Source organism: Elgaria multicarinata, chromosome 8 (assembly GCF_023053635.1).
Source record: "Elgaria multicarinata webbii isolate HBS135686 ecotype San Diego chromosome 8, rElgMul1.1.pri, whole genome shotgun sequence".
NCBI classification, from domain to species: domain Eukaryota; kingdom Metazoa; phylum Chordata; class Lepidosauria; order Squamata; family Anguidae; genus Elgaria; species Elgaria multicarinata.
The window spans coordinates 90,191,196-90,211,411 of record NC_086178.1 but is presented as its reverse complement, the minus strand read 5'-3'; the positions used below and the strand labels follow the sequence as shown (position 1 = coordinate 90,211,411).

Here is a 20,216-nt window from a genome sequence, read left to right as displayed (position 1 = left end):
GTCAGTCACCAGCGCTACAGCTTCAATGACACACGCTAGCAGCATGCATTTATATTGAATTCAGTTGCTCAGGCAGTGGATGGGATGGCTGCCAAGATGTTTGCCACTTGGTGGATGCAGCTAATCTGCTTGCGATGAGCCAACAGTGGAATCGATGCATTTGGCTTCCCATCCAAATCTCTATGGGGTTAGGGACATGCAGTGCTAAAAGAGGGAGCAAGCTCCGGAAGACCCACGGGGCAAGTCACAATCGGAAAGGCCAGACATCAGGGGTCGAACGTTTTCCCTGACTTCTTCCAGAGTATTAAATCAGTGCTAGCTGCTCAAAGAACAGCAACTTTAGTAGGATCACAAAGAGAAGTCATCCCAGTCTTTGCAAGTGGAAGAGCCTTTTTTTTTCAGTTGAGCAGCTACCTCCAGATGTTGTTGGGCTGCAACTCTCATCTTCCATCACCAGTGGCTATGCTGATTGGGGCTGATGGGAGGGCCATTAGTTGCCCACTCCTCTGCTATAGGTAAGCCTAAATACTCAGGGGACATGCCTGCATTGCAAATTCACTTCCTCTGTTCGTTGCCATGCTGGTGGTAACTACTTTTGGTTTGATGCTTCAATAATCCGGATCTGCTGCTCAAGAAAACATCTGGCAGACCCGACTGTTCATCCACATGTTCCTCCGCCAACCCCAAATTTCTGGACTCTGTTTAGGATTCTGGGGTCTCCAGTTCTGCTGCCAAGCTTACGGTAATTCAGAAGGCCCTGAAGGTGACTAAGAATTAGTAGACCCAGCTACTCTGGCCTCCTGTACTGGCCACGGTGATGGCATCACCATGCCACAGCTACGTAGGAAAACTCTGTGCGTAAGTGGAAGGATCTACCACGGCCTCTCAAAGCCATGCTGGGTTCTATAAGCCTTTGATCCATTCTAGTGTGTTTCTACCCATGATTCACCAGCAAGACTACCCCAAATTAGAACATCTTCTAGCCCTTACGATAGTGAATGCAAGGTTAGTAAGTCTGACTGCTGCTCTCGTACCATGCAGTGACATTTCTAGGGACCTCGTGGTTAGAGCCAGACAAACTAATTTGCCTGGAAGGAAACAGGATGCAAGAGACTTCACACCCTCCATGTTTTTAATAGGTTTTAAAAGAGCTGGCTTCTGGAAAGAAAGAAAAAAAAACCCACACCCAAAAAAATACCATTGCATCATTGTAGGCTTAAGCCCAAAATGGAAGCATCAAAGTACTTTATTTCCCACCAGCCCAGATAAGAAAAGCTTATATCAAAGCCTGCGCCATCTTACACTAAAGCCCTTTTCAAAGTACATACACATGTCATCAGCTGATAAAATCTACCGCAGATCAAATGGACAGATACTGCGGCGAGAGTGGACCAGGGAAGCAGACAGGCTCAGATAATGACAGTCTGAGCTCCTGTTTCAAAACAGTAGTGTGCCGAGGCAGAACCCTTTTAAGAAACACAGCATGCTCTCGGCTTCTCCACCTTATGTAACAGGGTGGCGGCAGATTTCAGCCGGGCAAACAGAAACTGAGATACTATAAATGACACTGTGTTTGAGAAGCTCACATCTGGTCAATCTCTTAGCGGCGTGGGACTCCCGTCTACTCTGCATTTCTCAAGCGTACGAATAAGCACCGCAGCACCCCAAAATGTGATGCAGCATTCGAGAAGTATATACACCAGTTATGTCCTGTTGGCGCCAAGTGCTTTTACCAACGAGCCAAGCATTCCCAAGGACAAGCCCAACCACAGCGCACCTCTCCACCTGCAGGGTCTCATTCTCCTCCCCCCTCCCTCTTTTCCTGCATAAAAGGCAGAATGGAAGGGAAGGACCAAACCAAGCAGCCGAAAGAGAACGCCTCCTCTCGTTTGGGGGCTCAGGTGGCTGGCTTCTGTCCCCTGGCGGTCAATTCAAGAAATGCAAGTGGCGGACAGGGGTTTGGAAACTGCCCTTCAGCAATTCAGGCTCAATCTTGTCAGCCCCTCATGGGGCATAAAAGGGCGCACAGACTAAACGCACATTCAGAAGCGTTGTCCTTGTAGTATATCTAGTACTTTTCCAATTATCACCTCCTGTCCTAACCTTCGTCAGTCCTGAGCCTTAATCAGCCGGTAAAATGGGTCATTGCACAATCAGGGAGTTTTCCTCCTCCCAGAGCTGAGTTTATGATTTTGGCCATACGTCAACCATCTGCTACCTTTCACAGGGAAGGGAGGAAGGCCATTATTGTGGAGGCTCAGGGTTTTGCTTTGCCTGTTGCTGTTTTTACCATTTCGGTGGGAGTCTAGGCCCCCCGATAAAGAAACCCTGCATTGGAAAGTCTTGGTGTGTGTGTGGGGGGGGGAAGGATAGCAGAGGTCTCTTTATACACGGGAAGGGCATTTTTACAAAACTGTGTTGGAGCCCTGAATGCTCTTGTCAGTGTCACCTGGAAATTCACACAAGACGTGCGAAAAACTGAAGATTTCCTGATACAGAATATAGGGAGCCAATAGGCATCTATCTAATAATGCATTCTATTTGGAAAGGGGTTCAAATAACCACAAAAATGCTTCTTTGTAAAATGGCAACCTTATCCATGATAACTGTTAGGGTCAGGCCTTCTACGGAATATGGTCAAGTTTCTGTAGAAGACATATGGTAAAGATTCTGTAGAAGATGGCTCATTCACACAACATTTTTCTGGAGGGCTCCATGGAGTTTCCTGTTGAGTTGAGTTTCCCAGTGGTCATAGAGTTCCCTGGCAAGAGCAGCAAAAGAAGGGAGTGCTGTCTAGGAGAGTCACTGGGATTGGTGGGTTTTTTTCCAGCAATGCCTGATGGGATGCCATTGGGAGGACTGGGGGAGGTGAGAGGGCGGAGGAACTGTCAATCAAATGCTGCATTGCCTTTTACTCCACTCCAAAGGAGGCCACGCCCACACAACAATGGTGGAGTTGGAACATGTTGTGTGGTGAAGTACCCCCTACAAACTCCATTGTTGAGTGGAGTTTCCCCAAGGAATAGAGAACTGTTGTGTGAACTGAGCTGATGTGGGAAATGTTCCCATACATCTTTCCACATGTACTTGATATGGTCAGGTTTCTGTAGAAGACATTTGGGCAGTTTTCAGACAAGTGATTCCTCTCCCCCCCCCTCCTCTATGCATCCTGATTAAGTCCTACAATTTGCACATAGGGCTCTACCATGGCTTACTCCATTCTTATGCATTCTATAATGGCACGAGGCAAATGTACTCCAAAGGAACATAAGAAAAGGAAGAGAAGCAACACATAGGAAACACCACACACCAAACAAAAGCGGCCACTGGCCAAAATCAGCTTTGCTCTTAAACCCTTCCATACTGCCCTTCTCCCCACAACTGCCCAAGCTAACTGTGTAGAAAAGTAATGGGAACTCACGGTCTGTGGCTCAAACTGTAAGGTGGACTGGAGACCATCATCTGGCTGAGAGCAGACACAATGATGAGGATGAGGATGGGCATCAGCTGGACAAATAGCCCAAGGCCACCCTAGGGAGGAAGAAGGGAAGGTCGTCAGTGCAGTTGCCGTCACGGAAGGGCTTACTGCTGCCCACTCTTGCTAAGACCAAGCCACCTTACAGCCCTGGGACCATAGAGGAAAGGAGGGTCTTAACACTGAACGTTGAGCCATTGCAACTGTAATAATACTTAACATTTTTATAGAGCTTTAGAGCGCACAAAGCAGTTTTCATATATTGACCTGGTTTGCATGGCACAATAGCTCAGTGTGCCTTAATTTACCTGTTGGGGGCTGTAGAGTCATGCTGGGCACCATTTTTGCATGCTCTCTTTTATCCATTCTAAGAAGTCAAAATGCCACTCCGAAAGCTTAGTTACTGGCAATAAGAGCTTTAAGCTAAAATATGTCGGTATTTTTTGTCGTTTAGTCCTGCCCTTTTTACATTTGGCCACTCACCTCTTTGGCTTCCCCACCACTGGAATTCTGCCCCCCCCCCACTAGCTCTGAGTTTGGAGCATCCTGTGAACTGGATCAAGAAGCCTAAACAGCAGGTGGTTTTCCTTGGTGCCCCAAAAGTTTACACCATACTCACTCCCCTGGTTTGAGGGTGCTAGAATGCACTTGAAAGCATAAAACAGCCTTCCCTAGCCTGGTGCCCTCCAGATGTGGCAGGGGCTTATGGGAGTTATAGTCCAATAGATCTGAAGGGCGCTAGGTTGGGGAAGGCCGGCATAAAATGTGCTGGAAAGCCGTCCAAGAGGTTGAAGGATGATGATAGCTGGTGCTCAAAACATACGGAGTGCCAGTTTTACGGCACAGCTTAAAGGACTCTCACAGCTGCTGTGCCGCTGGTGAGGCTTATGCCTGGAAGCATCACATTTGAATAATGAGATAATGGAGTGGTGGATGTAGAGGCTGAAGAGGCTTCTGCTATGCAGCTCACAGGCTCTGAATGTGCAGTCAAAAGAACGAGATTCCAAAGTTTTAGCAATCAGATACAGGTTGTTTTCAAAATATTTTTTTAAAGGCACTCAGCACAGTGCATTTGAAGATGATGATTCTTCATCATCAATCACCATCGTCATCATCCTCATGGCACTTCTGCACAAGTAGACACAAGTACATGCTCATCATCTAGGTGGCAACTCAGTCTTAAGGGCAGAGGCTACATTCTCAAAAGTCACAGTCAATTGGACTAGCAAAGTGAAAAACTAACAGACCAATTAGGGCAGAGGAGGACAGCAGAAGGTTCTCACTGCAACTTACATCGCCTTGATGTTCTCGCCTGTCTTGCCTCTGGTGGTAGGTATACCGCATCCTGCCATTGCTGTATACATGAACGTTACCTGTGGGTGAAAGAGGCCTGTTAGGATGGGTTGGAAATATTGGGAAAACTAAGTATATGGCAACACAATTCAGAACATTCCACTCCTGGAATGGCGTTTAACCAGGTGCTTCCAACTGCACTGAAAATCTAGAAGGTGATAATAAGAGGCCCTTAAGGATAGGGCAAAATCCATAATGGTAGAGGTGATAGGCCAGGTTATTCAAAAGGCTGTGATAGGAAAACCAGGGATATATACTGAATTACACTCGGATCCTGAACACCATGTGCGGAAGTTAAGTTCCACTGAAATCACGGAGGTGTACTTTTTATGCATTGCATTTAGGATCTGTGTTTTCATCCACTGACGAGTAACCGGTTGGTGTGCCACTGGAAATACGTAGGACAGGAGACTCCGATTTTAAGGCTTTCCTAAAACATCCCAAGCAAAATTGCTTAAGAGACAACTGCTAAAGTATCTAGGCAGTTAATACAGATGCAATTCAAACGATGATTAAGAAGAACAGAGTATGGTTTAAATTCCAAGTCAAAATCCCTGATGTCTTCGGGGGCCAGTTACTAGTAGGGCCCCTCTTCCCCTCTCGCTCCCACCTGCCCCACTCTACGGCCTGGAGGCAAAGCATCCCCAGGTGTGAGGCTATTCCCCCCTCCCCTCTCCCTTAACAAAAGGATGCTGGTTCCCAGGGGGTTCGTCTCACGCGGCTCTCCCCGGCGTTCCCTCCTTGCAGACTCCACCACACTTGGAGGCTTCACGTTGCGGGTAGAGACGCTGCACTCCCAGTATCTTCTTCCTTTGGGCTCTCTATTAAGGGTGGGGCCTGCCAGGGAGACTCAAATAAGTATGGCCCCCTGCCTCTTCCCCCAAACACCGTCCTTCCAAGAGCCCTATCGGCGCCCTCACGCTGCCTCCCTTTTATCTCTTCCCTTTACTTCTGGCGTTCTGACTCTCCCTTCCTGCCGCTTGGGCCCTGTTCACCATGTCCCTTTCTGGATGTCGTCATCCAGAACTGCCAGCACTGACACACCAGCAGGCCAGCCAGACGCGATGCTCTGGGAAGAGGGAGGAAAGGCCAGGGGGAGTTCCTAGGCAAGGACTCTAGTGATGGGGTGGGACACTCTTGCTCCTGGAAATCGCCCCCCCCGTCCCCGAAGACTTCCAGAGTAGGCTCCCATGAATTTGTCAAACATTTGTTACTCTGGAGGCTTCTCATTTTTAATGGGACATTTAGTGCTTTCAAACAGCCGGGTTGCAGATCACAAGAGGAAGCCCACAAGGAAGTTATCAACAGGTTAGAGAGCCAAACGCTTTGGGAAGCTGTTGAGCGAAGAGGACATGCACCTGTATGGTCGCTAGTTTGGGTTTCCCAGGCACTTTTGAAGGCCGAGCCAGCTAGAAGCCTCCAGCTCTTTTGGTTGCACAAATGCGTAAGACATATAGGAGAGGCGGAGACCACACGTTTGTACAATTTTCTTGATGCTTTGGAAACCGAACATGCATTTGTCTCCTTTGTGTCCTATGCCGCTGCTCAACAAATACTTTTCTTGTAGATCTGTGTTGCAAATTTGGGGAAACGTTGGTTGACACAGTGTTTGCTTTTCTCCAAGACGCAATGATGATGATGATGATGATGAGTGCCCTAATGCCACATCTGAACACAAACTGGGGGTTCTTTATTAACTCATAAACGTGCATATCTACACGCTGACTTTGATGCTATACAAATAGTACATCCTTTTTTAAAAGTTGTCTTTTTTTAAAAAAAGTTGTATTTTCCATTTGGTATTTCAATTTGGCCATCATGTTATTGGCATCCTCATTGTCTCTTCCATGTCCTGGGAATTTGCAAATGCATACAAGTGGGTGTGGGTGTGTCTGCCATAGGGTCTCTTTCAATTAAATGTGCAACAGTTTTACAGCAAAACTCACAAAGCATTTGCAAAGGCTTGGAACTTTCAACAGAGTAATCCTCCAAACTTGTAAAGGCACAGAGAGCACAGAGGTGTTAACCATGGTCGTTGCTGAGGCACCACAGAGCACTGGCAACCTGCAGCTGTTCTTTCTGAGTCAGAGCAGAGACGACAGCTCCGTCCAACCCCTGGGCTACAATGCCTCTGTTTGTGGCATGCAAAACGTTCCATTCAAAACTAGGAAGCCAGAGAGGCCTGATTGAGCAGCAAGCTTCGCTGACCAGCCAAGTGGCCAGAAAAAAAATCACAAGCCCACAAAGGCTAGGAACCATGGAGACCGTGAGGGCGATCTTTTCTGAATTCTGTATCCACACTGCAGTGCACCTTTTGGGGGCAGAGTCTGCTAGTATGCCGATGTGGGGGGGGGGGGGGGAAACGCACCAATAAGCGTAGATGCTAAAACGAGAAACTCTGGTGCTTGATAAACATATTAAAAACTATTTTATTCTTAAAATCCAAAAATGCTCTGCTCAGCGTTTCGGACGTAGCGTCCTTTGTCAGGAGCTGGAAACAGTTGCTGTAGCACAGCAACTGTTTCCAGCTCCTGACGAAGGACGCTACGTCCGAAACGTTGAGCAGAGCATTTTTGGATTTTAAGAATAAAATAGTTTTTAATACGTTTATCAGGCAGAGTCTGCTGCCCAATTGGAGCTGTGTGAGGCTAGTTTCATGGCATTGGTGTAGGTTCAAATCTCGGTATAGGGTCATTTCAGGACAAAAGGTAGCAGGTTGTAGGACCCATATCAGAAAACAGGCTCTATAAGACTGTTATCTCCAGTATCCGAGGCAGTAAGCATGTATGCACCAGTTGCTGGGGAACATGGGTGGGAGGGTGCTGTTGCACCATGTCCTGCTTGTTCATCCCTGGCCGATGGCTGGTTGGCCACTGTGTGAACAGAGTGCTGGACTAGGTGGACCCTTGGTCGGATCCAGCAGGGCTCTTCTTATGGTCTTAAGACCTCCCACTGCTGTGCTAGTTTTTTATATGAAGGGAACCTTTTTATATGAAGGAGCATTCAAACATGCAATTCCCCCACCCCACCCCCCACTTGTAATTAGAAGTGATACCGTCCAGGAACATTCTTACCAGCTCATCCATTGTTTTGTGTGAACTAGGCCCAAGAGTTTTTTTAGTGTTGGCTTAAGGCCAGAGAAGGGCGACATGTGGCTCTACAGATGTTTTGGCCTACATCTCCCATCAGCACTAGCCAGCACAGCCAATGATGATGGGAGTTATGTCCCTCCAGAGCTTTTGGCCTACAAGTTACCCACCTCCGGGTTTAGGCATTGGGATACCCATGGAGCAATTACCTGTAACCTGCCACTCTCCATAGGTTGAGATTTTGCTAAAAGAAGCAGATCAGATCAGATCCTGCTGGCTGACAGCAGAGCCTTTGGATTCTTTTGTGGAAGGGAGAAACGGAGCTGCGGAGTGCGAGGACTGCAGGCGGAGCCCTTTGGATTTTATTCTTCCAGCATCTAGCTCACAACCCTTTCCACCAAGGCAGAAGCAACCAGCCAACGCTGGTTCAGCCTACTTCTTATACAAGGCCGTTCTGTGCCACAAGCAGAAGCCACGTGTGAGCTGCCAGACAGGGGCCTGAGCAGCAACTAGTTCCAAAGGACTCAAGCGAGAGTCAAGCCACATGCTGCAGGGAAGGCAAGCCCTAGCCAACAACGCCAGCCCTCCAGGCAATTTGACCCAAAGGAAAGTGCCTTCCTGGTCCCAAGTCTGATTGGCCATCATCTTGAGAGAGATGCTGGGCCTTGGAGAAGACCACCTCCCTAAGCTCTGCAGGACAACAGGAGAAGCCAGCGGCATCTCCAGACTACTGGACTGAAGCTCCGACTGGTAGACAAGAATTGATCTCATTCCCTCATCTCTTATACCCACAGGGAAGGAAAACCTATTCCGGCCTTCCCCAACCTAATGCCCTCTAGATGTGTTGGGCCTCTAGCTAGCTGAGGGATTCTAGGAGTCGTAGTCCAAAATAGGCTGGACTACAGCTTGGGGAAAGCCACTGGGCCAGTTGCGTTCTTGAAATAGTAAGGCCTATTTCAAGCACACAACTGGCCCAGTAGGAACCTTTTTTAGTCAAGGGTTCCATTCTCAGCTGAAAAGCCTTGGGGCCTGGCTGGAGCTACTTTGGGTCAGGTCACACCTGTAAGGGAAAATGGCAGGTTTATTGGGTCAGAATGGTTTTCATTTCCTTGCAAGGTTGGGCAGGAGGGGAAGGAAGCTTCTGTGAAACGGCAACCAAACCAGCAATAAAGGCAGTCCCAAATTGCCAAGGGTCCCAGGGAAACTCATCTCCAACGATGCCGTTTGCTAGAAAGTCTGGTTGTTCGTCTAACATGTGGAATCTACGAGCACATCGCGCATCTTTGTAAGCCTAGATGTTTCAATCCACGGTGGTCAACTAGGCGGGACAAAGATGGCTGGTCGTGGCTCTTCGAGGACACGCTTCGGTTCCGGCACGAGCACAAAGAGGGAAGCCAGCTGAGTGGCACCCGGTTGCCTTCACACCCGCCCCACAGCCCAGCCAGATTTAAAATGACAGGCTTACTAGAAGGGAAACCGCCACCAAAGAACATGTTGAAGAGATCCTCAGGAGAGATGTCGGCCTCAAAGCCTCGGTTGAAGTCTGTAGGGCCGTGCCCGTGCCGCGTGGGACTGACTTTTGCATCTCCAAACTGGTCGTACTGCTTCCTCTTCTCGGGGTTACTCAATACTGCGTATGCATTACCAATGGCTGAAAGGTGAGAAAGAAGAAAGCGGTCATATTCTGTCCCATGGCAAGAGCTGAAGTCCCGCGGCGGCCAAGAGGCAGCAAACTGAGAAGTCCCCAGTTCATCGCTCACCTCGGACCTCCACTCACTGGGAGGTCTTGGACAACACAATCCCTTTCAGCAGTATGGGGATATCAATGCAGACCTACCCTACAGGGTTGTTGGAAGGATTACTGACCCAACTTATGTGAAGTACCGTGAGCACTTAAGAAAATGCTATTTGAACACTGAATAATAATAGTGGTAGCTCTTCTGTCTGCTTCCTATCTTTTATCTAGCCTATTAAAAAGTTCTTGGGAAAATGACCATCCTCCCGTCAGTCTACCCATAGTTTTAAGATCTGTTTTAGAGGCGAGATTAGGACAGGGCCTTCTCTGCGGCAGCACCCCGACTATGGAACTCCCTCCTTGGGGAGGTTAGATTGACACCTTTCTTGTTTGGTTTTAGGGAGGTGTTAAAATTTTCTTCTCCCACCTGGCATTAGAAGGATTTTAAATTTAATTCTGTGCTCTGTTTAAAACAAAAAACAAAAAAACCCACAGTTTTCCCCCTCCTGTTTTAATTTGTTTAGTATATTATTATTACGATATTGTTTTATATGTTTTAATTCATATGTAGCATTGGGGGGTCTTTTGGGCTGAAAGGCAGCTAACCAATAATTTGATAAATTTGTTACATTCATTAATTTATTACATTTTATAGTGCCTAATAGCCAAAGCTTTGTGGGTGGTTTGCAAAGATTAAAACCCTAAAATATGATATAACTACATAACATTAACCCAATGAACAACGATATAACAACTTTGGACTTCCCCAGGACACTCAGTTAAGAACATAGAGGGAGCAGGAAGAGGCAGGGTCTGGGAGAACTGACAGCTCACCTCGTGGCAGACCACCAACTTGATCAGTTGAGACAAATTAAAATGTGAAAGGCACCTTGAGGATAAATGTGCATGAAAGAAGGATCAGGTCTTCTGGTGCCACAGTCAAGGCCTTTGGCCAACTTCTCTTTGTCATGTGATCACCACAGTGATCACCTGACAACTGGTGCACATGGTTGATACTGCGATTAGTCATCGAGGATCATGCTTTTGCATCAGGTAACTGTACCAAGGGTGCGAAATTTCATGTTCTAGCCTTCCTGCGGGCCAAATTTGACCCTAATGGGTGTCCCAGATGGCCACCCCACCTTTCCCCCATCCACCCATCATTTGTGCAGCTTTTGTGTGTTCTCCCCACCCCCCAATTCTAAAAGATTGAAATGCCTCTGCTAAGGCTTAGAGCTTGAAGCTAAACTAGGCTGGCATCTGGGGCAATTTTATCCCTTCCCCTTTTGCCTTGAGCCTTGCCAACCTCTGGAATGTGTCATTCCCCCTGACCCCCCCCACCACCCAAAAAAGCTTCCTTGATATGGAATTCGGCCCTCTGGCTGAAAGAGCTTCTGACCCCTGCAGCCAAACCTCTATCTGCAGCACTTCAGATAATGGGGACGGAGGATTCAAAAGCTCTTCCACGAAAGAATTCCCTGCATGTACAGAACTCGCACTTCCAGGAAAAGGTTCTAACCCAGCTTCCTTCCTAGGGAATTATTATTATCATCTCTCTTTTCCAGATGGACATGATGGACTTTGCCAAGTCATGAAGTCTTTTACTGGTTCAGAAACTTCCTGACTATGGAACTTGTTTTAAGTATGACTGCTTTCTGGATGTTGGTGTGGATGTATTTTGGGAAGCCCAGTTTCTGAAGGTTTTCTGTGTAGTTTTTTTTATGTGATGCCGGTGACTGAAGTGAAAGGGGCCTTAACGGCCATACGCCATTGACTGGGGCGGCCAAGACGCCGCAAGCATAAAAGAAAAACCTATTTACACTATAATTTTTTAAAAAAACAACAAACACTAAGACTAAGAGAAAAGCAGAAAGACTAATAAAGGTCCATAAAAAGGACTAGAAGAGTAGAAGGCTAGAGAAGCTCCGAAGCGCGTCCGACTGCAATGGCGATCGAAGAAAAACTGAGGGAATGGGCGGGAACCCTCAGAGCATGCTCAGTGAGGCTGTGGGGGAGGGCTCTCGCACAAACGCATTTAGCTATAGAAGTTTTCCAATTCGAGGCTCCGCGCAGGCGCAGAGCCCATGTGTGTGATGCACAGAGACCACGAAGAAGAATGGAGTAATTGTGAACTTTCCTTGTTGCCATAGTTCTTTAACTTCAATAGCCAGTGGTGTATATTTCTCTCTCTTTTTCTCTTCCTTTTCTAGAACGTTTTTGTCGTCGTCGTCGTCGTCATTAGAACACACGAGAAGGAATTCACTCATTTGATCCCCCACCTGGTATCTGAACTGATAGCCCAACAACGGCTAAATTACCCTAAAATGAAGGAGAGTCGAACATGAAAGACAAGGACTCTATCTATGTCTTCTTTTTCTTGTTACAGATGTGAACATGTCTCCAATGAATTCATACAAAAGGTAATACCTCAAAGACTATTTTAATCCATCTGTAGATGAATGAAGAGGTTCATTTAGGTTTAACAAGTACTGTGTTCACTAGAAAAGTTCTTTCTAGTCCATTGCTCTTGGGTTGGAGCCAACCATCCCATTGAAACCAATGGGACCGAAGTTAGTCATGGCAAAAATGTTTCCATTGATTTCAATGTGACTAACTTAGGTTGTCTCCAACCCTTTATATTTTATTTTAGTTCCACATTCTGGCCTTTTGCAGATAACTTTTCTCTCGCTTCCCTCTTCTTCCCTTCCTTCTGCACACGATCCCGGAAGTGTTACATTTCTGCTGAGCCACCAACTTGGTCCAGTCGTGACGAGTTACTTAACAACTACTTTAGAAAAATGCCTTCATGCTGGCAGAGGTATTTTAATAGCAGGAAATACAAACAAACAGAAGAGCATTACTGAGCCAAATTTATTCCAAAAAGTGTGGCACAATTCAGGTAAAGAAATGGTGAGTAAAAGTTCTCCAAGTCCCATGGGTATGACGGCCACCTTAAGTGATCCTGTCGTTACAGAAAAATACAAAAACGAGGTCCATCGCTGTTCTCAGCTCATCTCCCTGTAACCACCTTTGCTCCACTTTGGTTGCAGTGTCATTACTCACTTGTACAAATTGCATTTCTTTTTTCTTCTATCTGACGTCTTTTATTTCTCAATTTCATTCTCTCTCATTACAGGAAACTGTCCTTGACTCCATGTTCCTCTCCGTAGTTCTCAGATGTTTAGGACTGATTGACACGTTTATGGCTACGTCGTAGACACAACACTGACAACCCCACAGCTTTATAATGAAATCTGACTAGAAGAGTGACTTTGCAATGTGTTATAGGCACAAAATTTGCAAACAAACAAAGTGGGAAAAGCCAAAGGACTAGATACCTACGAAGGAAGAACTTTTAGTTATCTTTAAAACCAAAGAACAACTGTGTATCCAAAATATATATTTGAACAAACTGTACTCATTTCACATCTGATTTCACATCTGTAAGCTGTAAGACTTTTTAATTTGGTCTACCTTTCAGTAAGGGTTACGCTTTTACTGGAAAGAGGGTTCCCCAATGTGAAAGCCCAGGCCATCAGAATGGGTTATGCTTATGTTCTTAAAGCAATTAGGCCTTAAAGTTATCTGATTTACAAACTTTACAAAATTGCCCATATTCTTAACATTGGTAGTCAAGTTTATTGAAGATAGAACTATCAGTGGTTCTAAGTTATGATCCAGCAAAGCAAAACTTGTGTTCTTATAAGCTTACTCCAAGAAAGAAGAAAAATATATTTAAAACAAGATCTGAAAGCAAAAATTATCAGGTGTCGCTGGGTAATGGAACATTAATGCATCAAGTGATGTCAAGGGAAAGAAAATTACTAACCAAGACATTGCTTGAAAAATTGCATGTCTCTTTCCACTCTCCAAAGTCAAAGTGAAGAACTTCAGTGGGCATGTGGGTGCTAACATAGGAAGGATAAAGAGAGCACTGAAACAGGCTGGGGAAAGATAACCTTCTGGAAGATGGCCCTGTTAAGGAGAACAAAGTGCTATCTTGCTTCACGCCCCATCATTGTGACATGCAGCTCTGGGTAAAGCCTTTAGTAAATATGACAATATAAAGTCTGCAGGTGAAGAAACCTGCTTTTTGCCACTCTGAACGCACTATGGAAGGAAGGTATAATGCCAGAAGAGACTTGGGTGTTTAGACAAGTGCAGTTTTAATCTAATCCGAACACATATGTCCTTAGACCTTTTTACTGTCAGTTGAAACGGGCCTAGATTTAGGACCCAAAATGGACTAGATCCCACTGCAGCGTTTACTGCTGCATTTTGTCAGAAACTTAACTTTGAAAAACTGACCATTTTCCAGGTAACACATCCTTCATTGTTTTACTCCAACAATAACTCTGTTATACTGGTTAAGCTCAATTCTGAAAATTGCAGTGACTTTCTTTTTCTAATTTGAACTATATTTTGCTGAGTTTATAAATAAAAATAGAAATGTGCAATTTTAAATAATGTTTGAACCCAACCCCATGATGCTTTCCAATTATGATTTGTAATAGTAAGAAACTCGTAAAATGTGGGCAAAATTTTAACTCTCTCCTACTGAAATCATGAGATTTGCAGTAGAATCCTACACATTATTTCTGGGCAAAAAATATGTTCAATGGGGCTTACACCCTAGTAAGTAAGTGTGTTTAGGATTGCAGTCAATAACCTGGTTTGTACATAATGACAACCCATGGTTTAAACAAACCTGGGTTGTCATGCACGAGTGGGAAAGGGTGGGCGTGCTGTCTCCCATGTGCGTACCACTTCTGCTTTTAAACAACAACCTATGATTGGCTCATTCATAGGTTGTTGGCATAATGTCTGAACCCAGACCCGTTGGGTTGTTCATGTCTTAAACCCAAAGTTAACCTACGCTTGGTTCTTAGGTTAACTTTGACTCATTTAACTCACAAATAACTATAAATGTTTGGATTTGGATGTCACCCTAACAACATAGAACATGGGGCTTGTAGGTTGTTTACAGAAGCCAAAAGTGGCTCCTATGCAGCCCATGGCCCTTCAAATCATTCACAGTATGATAAATTGGCTCATGAAACAAAAGCTACACTTTACCTTTAAAGGCCTCCGTAGCACCCGGCGCATGGTTCTTATCTGGGTGAAATTTCAGCGCTAATTTCCTGTATGCCTTTTTCAAGTCTTCATCAGAGGCATCTCTGCTCACACCCAGAATTTCGTAATAATCTTTACATTGTTTCACCCTAAAAGTGGTAAAGACAAACAGAGAAAAGCAGTTAATGGAAGATATTCTACGTGCAGGACGCTTAACTTTCCCTTCCCACCCACCCCACCTCTGCCCGAAATTAAAACTCACACTAATACTTCCCCATAGTTTTACTACCTTAATGGTTTCAAAAGTATTTATCAATACTTTGTCATTAACCGGGCCATCAATTCAATGTTTTACTTCCCGTCAGAGGTCCAGATGGCCAGCGTAACAATTCGCTACTCACCTTCAGCAAGCAGCAGCAGCAACAACCCGCTTGCAAGTCCTAAGCTGCCAACTGCACTTGTCCTTCTCTCTTTTAGCCTTCAAGTGCTACTACCCCTTTAAGGGTAGAAGAGAGAGAAACAGAGCTGTGGGTGCAGCTGGCTCAGCACTGGCCGAGTTTTACGGGCTAGAAGCCGTGTTCCGCAAATGTTTTGAACTACCAGCACCGCCACTGCTAAAACGTCTCTCCTCACTGGCAGCCATTTCTTTGGCAGGCAGTGCTGCGCATGAAAAGGTCTGTGGACTGGGGCGCTAATCCAGCCAGCCCTGATTTCCCCTTCAAAATCAGCCCACCAGGGAAGAAGCCACCAGGGCTAGAAACGGTCCTATGTCCCCTGTGTCTCTGCAAGGGGACTGCACAGGTAAACTTCTTTTGCTGCACAGGTAAACTTCTGTGGCTGGGAGAAAAGTCTCTCTCACTCTCCCAGCTGCAGCATCCGTGGGCTCCATCCACAGAAACCACTCTGGGGAATATGGCCTTTACAGCAATGATTCAGAAGACAACTGCGCTCTCCCGGCATTCTGCTGCCTGCGCTCATGATGATGATGATGATGATGATGATGATGATGATGGCATTTTTATCATAAGAACATAAGAAGTGCCCTGATGCTGGATCAGGCCAAGGGTCCCTCTAGTCCAGCACTCTGTTCACACAGGGGGCAACCAGCCGTCGGCTAGGGATGAACAAGCAGGACATGGTGCAACAGCGCCCTCCCACCCATGTTCCCCAGCAACTGGTGCGCACAGGCTTACTGCCTCGAATACTGGAGACAGCACGCAACCATCAGGGCTAGTAGCCATTGAGAGCCTTTGCCTCCAGGATTTATCCAACCCTCTTTTAAAGCCATCCAGATTGGTGGCCATCACTACATCTTGTGGTAGTGAGTTCCATAATTTAACTATGCGCTGTGTGAAGAAGAGCTTCCTCTTATTTGTGCTGGATCTCCCACCAATCAGCTTCATGGGATGACCCCGGGTTCTAGTATTTTGAGAGAGGGAGAAAAATGTCTCCCCATCCACATTCTCCATACCTTGCATAATTTTGTACATCTCTATCATGTCTCCCCTTAGCCTCCTTTTTTCCAAGCTAAACAATCCCAGTTGATGTAACCTTCCCTCGTAGGGGAGATCCCACCTTTCCCCCCCCTCCAATGAACCCAAGGCGGTGTACATCCTCCTCCACCTCTCCATTTTATCCTCACAACAACAACCCTGTGAGGTAAGTTGGGTGCCTAACTGCACCCACCTCTGGTGCTGCCACAGCAATGGAGCACCGTAGAAACACAGGAAGCTGCCTTGTACTGAGTCAGACCCTTGGTCCATCTAGTCCAGTATGATCGACACTGACTGGCAGCGGCTCTCCCAGATTTCAGGCAAGGTTCCTTGCTAACCCTACCTGTAGGTGCCGGGGATTGAACCGGAGGCCTTCTGAGTGCAAAGCAAAGCTTCTACCACTGAGCCAGGGACCCTCCCCAACAGTAGCCCTGCTTCTGTCCCTTTTAGCCTTAAAGAAAAAATTCTCAAGCTGCGCGGCCAACTAAGAACTGGCAGAGCAGGCAGAAGTCTCCTAAATTATTTCCGCGTTAGGGTCCGGGTGCCTCTGAAAACAGAGTCCGCTGATTTCTATGGGCGCAAGTGCTTTACTGCACCCATGCCGCACCCTTAAAGGCTTTCCTATTCATCGCAATGGGATAAGGAGAGCTGCCTGCCCGTTTGCTTGTGCCGGAAGTCTGCCCGCTATGCTCTAACGAATGAGGAAGCCTGCTGATGCGAGAGCACAATGCGGAGCTCAGGGCCAGAGGGCAAGCATGTTATACGCACTGTAGCTACTGCTCAACAATCCATGGCTTGGAATTCAAAAGCCCGGCTCTAAAACCACAAATAACCTGGTGGGAAGTAAGTAAGCTCTGCATGTAATCGGAAACTGCCTTTAGACCGACTCAGAGCATTTGGTCCACCAAATCCGGGTACCGTCTACTCTGACGGCCAGCGACTCTCCAGGACCTTGGGCAGAGGCTTCTCTCATCACCTGCTCTTTGATTTTGATTTTTATATGGAGAAACCAGAGACTGAACCTGGGAGTTTCTGCGTGCAAAGCTTAGGCTTTAGCCCTGAACTATAACCTCCGAGAAGATTCTGTCCCTCCGTGTGCAGGGATCCCAGGATTTCTGTTCTCTTTCTGCCTGTGCCACAGTGGGATATATGAAATGTCAGTACATCACATGCTGACGGGTATGTAGCCCCACCAAAGTCCCTTCTGCCAGCAATCTAGAGAACCAGCCCTTAAAGATCTGGTTCAACCCAATGAAAACGTTGCCACCAAGTGACACAAGCCTGCATTACACCACAGGAAAGAATCCAGGAATAGCCTTGACCACACTTTATCCACCACCCATCATTAGCAGTCAGCTTCAAAACCCAGATCGACACTTAAGAATAACATCTCCTATAAAGAAGCGATCTTCTTCTCGAATTCAAACCAGACCGAATGGGATGAAAACAATAAAAGCTTCGGGTTTTAATTTATAAGAAAACCAGTACAACTAGTCTTACAGCGCAATTGCAATCCAATTCACGTCCACTTAGAAGAAAGCTCATTGTTTTCAATGGGACTTACGCCCAGGCAACTGCAATACAGGATTACAGCTGAAGTGTGAAGGCACACAATGCAATTCTAAAGGTTTGTCTCTGAGCACTGCCTAAATCCATCTGTGAATCATATGTAAGCCCCTGTGCATTCGCTGGAGGAATAGTGGAGTTCAAGTGTAAGAAACAAAACGCGCCCAGTGCCTCCCCAAATGCAGGAGAAATAATTAGTCCCCATAACAGTGATACCAAACAAGAGGCACTTGTCTCAGGATGCTGGACAGGTTTTATTAGTAAAAAGCTTTGGGGGCTTTTTATTATCAGGATTTTTATTAATAAACCCCCAGCATCTTGAGACAAATGTCTCTTGCTTGGGTTCACCTTGGAGGCTCACCCGCCTCTGCACCCTAGTGACAGAGTTAAAAACCACAGAGATCTAACCTTTAGATCCAAGGTTACTTAAATCCTAATTGTGAGGTTGATAAACGAGCCATCTTAGATAGATCAAGGTGAGCAAGGAGTCCCAAAGATAAGGGCTCTCCTACAGGGAATGTGGTGCCCTTCTTTGTGCGTCCTCTCCTCTCCTATGTTCCTGCCCAGGTGCTACGGTCATCAAAAGAACCCTATTCCAACTTCTGTGTAATTTGATGGCAGGTTGTCAGGGCCTTTTCAGTGGTAGCACCTTTGTTATGGATCTCCTTCCTCAGAAAAATTCAGCAGGCTTACTTTGTATTGGTGTTTAAGAAGCCAGCAAAGACTGTTAGGCTCTGGAAAACGTTTAGAGAAATGATTCCCTCCCCCGCAGGAATATTATTTATTCTTTAAATAAAATATAAATAATAATTTAATAATTATTAAATTAATAATTATTAATAATTATTTAATAATTTTAAATAATAATTTATTATTTATTTAGTCTTTATTGGGAATATTATGCTGCTGTTACGGGTCTGTATTTCTATTCTATTTAAGATGTTTTTAGAATGTTTTTAGGATGTTTTAACAATGTATATTATGTTTTAATTCAGTTTTATGTATTTTATATTTACTGCTGTTCCCCACCTCGATAAAAATGGGAGAGGTGAGTAGTTGTTGTTGTTATTATTATTATTATTGCCTTGTGTTATAGTTCTCACTTTAATGTGCTGTATTTTAGTGACTGCATGCATTATTCACATCGTATTCAGCCAGGTGGAGAAGTATGAAGTTTGAAAGCAACATAAACTAATGGTAAAAAAATAAAACAATACTCTTCACTGGTGGAATTGCAGGGACTTCAGCCAGTGCAGCCCTGCTGGGTTCAACTGTCCTGATGAGGCACATGGGCTTCACCATAGATGTTGCTCCCCGTGGCTACATTGCCATAGATCTCATGTTGGTAACAGGGTGCCCATGGGTGCCACAACCCCGCTGACACCCCCAAAGTGCCCACCGAGTCCCCCTCCCCTCCCCAGTCTAATTATTTCTTAATTTTAAAAAAAATTGCCTTGGGCACCAGGAAAGTAGTTCCACCGGCCTCCCACAGCCACAGCCTCTTCTTTGCCTTTCCCCAGTATGTCCATGGAAGCCCATGTGTGCTCAGAGCATTCTTTGGAAAGGAAAGAGGGAGAGCTGGAAGCCTGAGCTCTGCTTTCCAGCATGTCTGGCTCGTGAGCTGGACAGCTAAAACTTTTTTTTTAAGAACGGAAAGAAAAGCAACCCTGCCACACTGCCTGATAAACTTTGAGGGCTGGGGTAGGTACAGTTTGGGGTGGCTGGAGGAAAACGGGGACCAGCCTGGGGGGTGGGGAGCAGCAACTGGGGGGGGGTTGCCTGGGGTTTGTGTGCATTCTGCCTGAGCGCATGGTTGGAGTGGGTAGTTGTGGGTTTGTGTGCTTTGGCGGGAGGTTGCTTTACGGCGTGTCTGTTTGTGGTTTTGCCTGTGTGTGTGTTTGTTGGGGGCAGTGCTTAGTTTTGGCTGTATGTGATTTGGAGGGGATGCAATTTTGCCTGTGTGTGTTTGGGGAGGCTAGTTTGCCTGTGTGTGTGTGTGTGTGTGTGTGTGTGTGTGTTTATGTACGTATGTGTGCGTGTGTGTTATTGTGGGGCACGGGGCTCTGACCGTCACTAGTTTTCCTTCTGTGAAATGGGCTGTGCTCTGTGAGTTCAAACATGGCTCTGACTCAACATCTGCCTTGTACCCTGTCTCTTGTGCAAGTCAGTTTATCTTCTGGGACTAGGCAGGCCCTCACAGCAGCCACCTTGTGGTGGTGCCTATGACAGGTTCTCACCAGCTGCGGCCCACCGACAAGAGTCCCCTTTTCTTCACCACCGCAACCTACTTGTTCACTTGCCTCTTGCTCTGGCCCAGACAATGGCAGTGGTGAGGTGGATGCACAATAGGCGCCCCGGCCTACTTGCTCCCTGGCTCACTGCCTGTCAATCAAGCAAGTGGTTGCAATGAGGAGAAAGAGGACGAGGAACAA

The 20,216-nt window shown here is 46.2% G+C and overlaps 1 protein-coding gene across 2 annotated transcripts in view; it reads right to left on the bottom strand.

Moving 5' to 3' along the window:
* The window catches only part of DNAJB12 (DnaJ heat shock protein family (Hsp40) member B12), a 39,760-nt gene that overhangs the window by 9,108 nt on the left and 10,436 nt on the right, over nt 1-20,216 (bottom strand). Inside the window, exons 3-7 of one of the 2 annotated variants that reach the window (XM_063132985.1) lie at nt 14,729-14,874; nt 9,383-9,568; nt 5,546-5,665; nt 4,769-4,848; nt 3,422-3,531 (exon numbers count right to left, since the gene is read on the bottom strand). In XM_063132985.1, coding sequence (XP_062989055.1) covers nt 3,422-3,531; nt 4,769-4,848; nt 5,546-5,665; nt 9,383-9,568; nt 14,729-14,874 — 642 coding nt within the window. The remainder of the gene's footprint in view (nt 1-3,421; nt 3,532-4,768; nt 4,849-5,545; nt 5,666-9,382; nt 9,569-14,728; nt 14,875-20,216) is intronic. The other variant, XM_063132986.1, reaches the window with a different exon arrangement.